The sequence below is a fragment of the Crocodylus porosus genome, unplaced genomic scaffold, assembly GCF_001723895.1.
Source record: "Crocodylus porosus isolate Cpor-Errol unplaced genomic scaffold, CroPor_comp1, whole genome shotgun sequence".
NCBI lineage: Eukaryota > Metazoa > Chordata > Crocodylia > Crocodylidae > Crocodylus > Crocodylus porosus.
Genome location: NW_017728931.1, coordinates 45,618,578 through 45,624,643, shown reverse-complemented (window position 1 = coordinate 45,624,643; position 6,066 = coordinate 45,618,578). Strand labels below are relative to the sequence as shown.

Genomic DNA, 6,066 nt, shown 5'->3' with positions numbered 1-6,066 from the left:
GCGGATCGTGGTGGAGCCAAGGCCACAACTGGGCAGTTTGGCCAAGAGGTGATCGTGGGATACCAGATCAAAGGCTTTTCTGAAGTCAAGATATATGACATCAATCTCTTCTCCCTTGTCCAGGTGATAGGTCTATCACTATTTAAGTTTTTATTTAGGTAAGTATGCCATGGGGCGAAAAAGGTTGGGAAACACTGATGTAAGGTATATGCCATGATATAAACCCATGAAGTAAACATGGATAAAACTGCACAGATTATTTAGTGTGCACTTCTTTGAACAGAAATACTCTGAGGTGACATTTAAAACTCGAGAGTGCCACAGCTTTTCAATTTAAATGATTCCTGAAGATAATTGTTACTTAAAGAGTATATACAAAACAGAATTTACCTGTGCAGATGAGATAAAATATATATTTTAAAATTCTAGCATACTAAGCATCTGAGCTATAACTATTGGTCATAACATGATCCAAGCGAGTCCTTATGCCACTCTTATTTTGATGCTAACGAACAGCATCAAAAAAAAATCCAAAGACCTATTTACCAGTGACAGAATTATTTACAAGGAAGGTCTCTGAAATATTGGATGCAGTGTGCGAGGCAGAACAACGGATCACCTTTCCTTCCTCTTTTACAGCAGCAAGGTGTTTTCTTATACAACCAAAAGTCTCTTGAGGGAGCAGATTAAGTCTCCTTACTTGCAAAAAACAACCAGAAGAAATCTCAAACTTAGAAGACACTTTTGCCCTGATGGTGTCATTAAAAATGGAACACCCAAGCACAGTTCAGTGACAGCTTTCCAGTAGGAAATACCAGCTATTTTCCCCTTTGCAAGTTGCTGTATCATCTTTGTCTTTCATATTTCTCCCTGGATTGTCAGGTTTAATTTTCCTGGCTGGTAGGGCTCATAGGTCTCTAGTCAATTTTTCAAGCCCAACTAATAAACTTGTGGAGACTTCACCCCCATTTCAATGCTTTCAACAAGGGTCGCTAGCCTGCAGCTAACTGCCACAAATAGCATAGGCAGCCAACCTCTATGTGTGTGGCACATGGCAGACTAGGGAGGAGACAGGTAGCCTGGCAGCAGATAGGGCAGGGAGCAGAAATCAGAGCACCAGATTACACCAGGAGCATGGGGCAGGAAGCAGAAAGCAGGGCTGCAGCTTGGTCAGGGAGCAGAAAGTTGAGGTAAGGGAAAAATATCAGAGTGGCACTCAAGGAGCACATGAAGCTAATCTGTGGCATGCCTACCAAAAAGGTTGACAAGGTTCTTTGGGTGAATATGATATATTTTATTAGACCAATGTAAATAGTTGGAAAAAAATTTTCAAAAATGTTTTTTGAAAAAAAAGTCGTTCTTGCAAAAAAAACCCAACTATTTAAGTTGGTCTAATAAAAGATATCATATTCACTCAAAGAACCTTGTCCTGACACCAACACAGCTACAAACTATACCCCTGTACCAAAAAGGCTGGCCTTCACTGAAAAAGAGCATGAAGCAGCTGGGTAATAGAAAACTACCAGAGTTATTGAAAACTACATGAAAGCATGATTAAAGAAACTTTTACTTCATGGCAAGATCTAATTCTTCCTGTTATATAAATACAAAAGAAGCTTAAGTGTACTAAATATAACAATCTGTATGTCCATTAATTGTATTAAATAGCAGTATCTCTTTAAGGGTGGCCAGCAGTATCTGACATTTAAATATGAAGATGGGAGACCTTTCCCTACAATTTCGGCCCACAGTTATAATTGTTGAAAATAAGGATTTACGTATCTACAGCATTTAGGTAAACAAACGATACCATTGTATCATTGTTGCATGTTAGTAGAGACAGACTTGCACATATATACAAAGAGATGGGAGACAGATAAAGCAGTGATTTTGAGATGATGGAAAAGTGCAGTTATTTCAGACATTCAACACGCATTCGCACATGACAGATGTCACACTACCTGTTAAAGAATGATATGATGGGCAAGCAATAAGCAAAAAGTACCAAAATGACATGGGCTCCCTTTCCGGTTTGTTAACACCAAATCTAATAAGCAGAAAATAATAAAAAAAAAAGGTTTAGAAATAAGACAAGGCCAAGCTCCAGATGTGTGACTAAAGCAGAAGGTCTAACAGACTGTTTAATGACCACAAAGGAAACCCTTACAGACTTTACAATTGGTCTGGTCAGCAAAGTAAAGAAACCAACTAACATGTCCAGCTAAACTAGCAGCAGATTAAACTAAATAGAGCACATGACCTGGTACGAAACATCATATAACAGGGCCTTAAGATAAACCCAAACATAGTATATTATAGTTTAAATTAAGAATACTAGGATAGTGATTGATGCAATCAAGTATACCAGATATAACTGTACTATAATAGATAAATGTTAAGTCTTGTATTCAAGTTGTAAAAAACAAAAGCAGCCTTATCAGAGAAGACCTTAAAAAGGAAAAAAAAAAAAGAAAGGATGGTATTCGGCAACATTCCATGATGGCAAAGGAAGGAGATGTAAAATCCTCTCAAAAAGGATATAAATCACAGCTAACTGACACCTTCCAGGGCCAGTTAGCGAAACAGAAAAAAAGAAAAGTAAATGTATCAATTACTGAATGTTTGTTACAGTAAACTATATTTAAACCTAAGTTAGACTGCAGGGAACAGAAGGGAACTCAGTGGATCCAAACAGACCTAGTTCTGGTCTGTAGGTTATTTTCTTTTTTCCCTGAGTCTCCCAGTGGGTACAGTGCATATTCTTGTGCTTTGGGATGTAAACAATAAAGGCTGGGCTGTAGAACTGTGTCTTGCCTCTTACCAGTAGCTAAACTACCAGTATACCTGCAATCCATGTAACACTACAGTACCTAGCGATGTTCAGAGTATAACACTCCTGTATACTTCAAGAAATTGATTGCAGTGAGCTCACATTTGTAGCAGGTTTAAAAAAAAATAATAACAACAGTCAAAACCATTGAATTACTGCCATACAATTGCAATGAATCACAGAAATACCAGGATAGTAATTAAAAGGTTACTTGAAAGATTATCAGTGAAAAAGAGTTCTACTACCACTGTTTTACAAAACTTCTTTGAAACTTTACCAGCCTACTAAAATGCTTATTTATTTTTTAAATTCACAACCCAAACTGACTAAAAACAATTTACCCACCTATCAAAAATATTACTTGCCCTAGGACAGTAGCATTTTACAGAACTGAGCGAGGGATGGGTGTCTTATTTCTTTATGGTTTTTACATTACAAAAATCAAATTCAAATGCTTGCGCAGAATGTCAAAAAGAGAAAATTCAGCAGGGCAGTTTAAGACATCACCCTAGAAATTGGCTGCTGGCAAGTACAGTTAATATGGATTTTAACATAATAAAATTATTAGTTCAGGCAACCTACCTTGAGTAGGTTCTGAAGCAAAATTTGGCTCTGGAATCCCCTCCAGAGTTTGTTGTTCATTCATAATTTCCATGTTAGGAGCTTCAGTTATCACTTGATGGAATGGAAATGGATAAAATGTTTGGGCTTGTTGAAGAGGGGAATAATACCTTGAAGAAAAAAAAATTGCAAGACGCATTTTACAAGCATTTCAGAATTGTTTATAATCTATCCAGTATATTACAAACTCCACACTCTTTACTATGGTTGATGCATGTTGTAGGTTATATTCTCCAATCACAGCTTTTATGATTGATAAATCTAATAAAAAAGCAGTAGAGTATCCAACATTAAATGAATAGGCTGGCAATGCTGATTAATTAATGGCTGTTAAGCATTACTAAGAATGAAAACGTGACCTTCATGTTCTTGTAATATAAATAATGCCCTAAACAAGAGCCAGAACTTCCAGACTACTACAGACATATAAAACACATGTAGGGGTGCACTGATAAATGGAGTTTTGGGTTGTGCAAAATTTCGGCAGCTGTTTTGTCTTGGAGATGTTTCGGCCCATTTTGGTAGCCGAAACATTGAATCCAAAATGAAACGGAAGGCTCTGAAGCATCTCTGAAACTAAACAAAACCAAAATGTGTCAGAAATGTTATGGATGTTTCGGAGCTGGGCTTGCAGGTAAACAGAAACTAAGAGGGAAGGGGAAGAGGGGCAGAAGGACTGCTCTGATACTGACATCTGTAGCTGGCCAGTGTCTGCGATCTGTCTCTGAGGTTCCTTCCAATCCCAGTGCTCTGGGGGAGGGACGGCAGCCTGCTGTCATCCTGTGCACAGATCCAGGGTCCTGTGCCCCCGGGGAGGAGTCTGGCTCAGCCCCACAGCCCTCCTGGAGGGTGCAGGACCCTGGATCCGCGTGAGGGACGGCAGTATGCTGCTGCTGCCAGCTGGTGCCAGCACCAGCATCCAAGTCTGCTTGGCGAAGCCTGTGCTGAGCACAGCCAGGGGAGCTGTGGGAGAAGCCGCCATGGCTGTCCTGCCCGGCCCCATGCCTCACCTGGCCCTGCTTCCTGCACTTGAGAAACAAAAAACAAAAGAAGCCCGGCCCTTACCAGCTGTAGCAGGGGCCGTGGGGACTCTGGGGCCACATGGCAGAGCCCCCCTGCACAGGCCCTGCTCCCCAATCTCCCCCGCCGCCCAACCCTGCCCCTGATGGCTCTCCCCCCACCATGGTGTGGGTGGAGCATGGATCGGCAGGGCGCTGTGTGCTGTCTGGGAGCTGGGGCCACGGGGGCTGAGTGGTGCTGAGCCGGATCCGGCTGACTGCTGGAGCTGCCCCAGTTCCCGGACAGCACAGCGCCCTGCTGAGCCACACTGCACCTGAGCCATAGGGCAGCTGCCATGCAGGTACCAAGCGGGGGGGGGTGTGTGTGCAATCCCTGCTGCCCCCCACTGCCCCATGCTGCACAGCAGGGCTCTGCCATGAGCCCCCCAGCGGCCATGACTGCTGCTGCTACAGCTCGTGTGAGTGTGGGGCCTTTTTTTTTTTTTTTTAAGTGCCGGGAGGCTGGGGCCGGGTGGGGGATGGGGCCAGGCAGTGCAGCCTCAGGGGCTTCTCATGGCTGCCCTGAGAAGCAAATCACTGTCCTCCAAAATGGCTGAATTTGAAATCGAAATGAGACAGCCGTTTTGCACAGCCCTACCTATTATTAACCAGCCATATCCGCCAATAATGATCTGATAGCCAATATGCAGCCCAGCAGCTCAGAGAGTAGTGTGTGGCCGGTAAGTCTGTGGGGGGAAGGGACATGGGGCAGATCGAGACCAAGATGGTGAGGGAAGGAATGGGGCGGGGGCAGGAGCTGCTCAGCTGAGGTGGGGTAGAGTATGGTGTGAAGCTGTGGGAAGCTCAGCTGGGAGATGCAGGGAGACATGTGCCCCCCGGAATTGTGCATGGGGCAAGGGTGGGCAGCCCGCTACAGGCTCCCCCTCTCCACCCTTCCCACCCGCTTCACCTCCCGGATGAGCCATTCCCTACCCTGGCTGGACAGCACCTCCCCCTGCCCCTGCTCTACTCCCTTCCTCACTGTGGGGGACTCGACCTGACCCCCAACACCCCTTCCCTCCCGCAGATTTACTCGTCAGATACTGCTCTCCAAGCTGCCGGGCTGCATTCCTGGCCACGGGCATGCTGTAGCATTTATCGGTGACATTATTGGCTACACTGGCCAAAAAAAGCCGGTCAATTTGCCTTTTATTGGTGCCCATCTGACATAGATAGATGTACTGGTGCACTTCTAAACACATGTATAATTTTCTTGTACTTTTCTATTGCCCCATATGTTAGAACACATTACAGTTTATATTGTTAAATCTACACTAACAACTACACAGAGTGTGGGACTGATTTAAAGCTGCTGTTGGACTTAACATTTGTCAGATTTTAGAAAACACTGAAATCCTTCCTGTTATACCAGTAGGGTATGTTGTTCTATCTAAAATGGAGCACAAGATATTACAGATGCATAAGTGACACAATTAGCCAAAGACAGATACATTAATACCTTTAATCTTTACTTTAACTGGTCATTTCTGCTCACATCAGAGAAAAATCTGACTTCCAAGCCATGCACACAGAGTATCTTACTCCACATATAGCCCC

General features: G+C 43.3%; 1 protein-coding gene across 1 annotated transcript in view; it reads right to left on the bottom strand.

Annotated features, from left to right (window-relative positions):
• Positions 1–6,066, bottom strand: part of TDG (thymine DNA glycosylase) — a 22,950-nt gene that overhangs the window by 13,666 nt on the left and 3,218 nt on the right. The window contains exon 2 of the mRNA XM_019544763.1: positions 3,413–3,561. Within this exon, the coding sequence (XP_019400308.1) occupies positions 3,413–3,561 (149 nt within the window). The remainder of the gene's footprint in view (positions 1–3,412; positions 3,562–6,066) is intronic.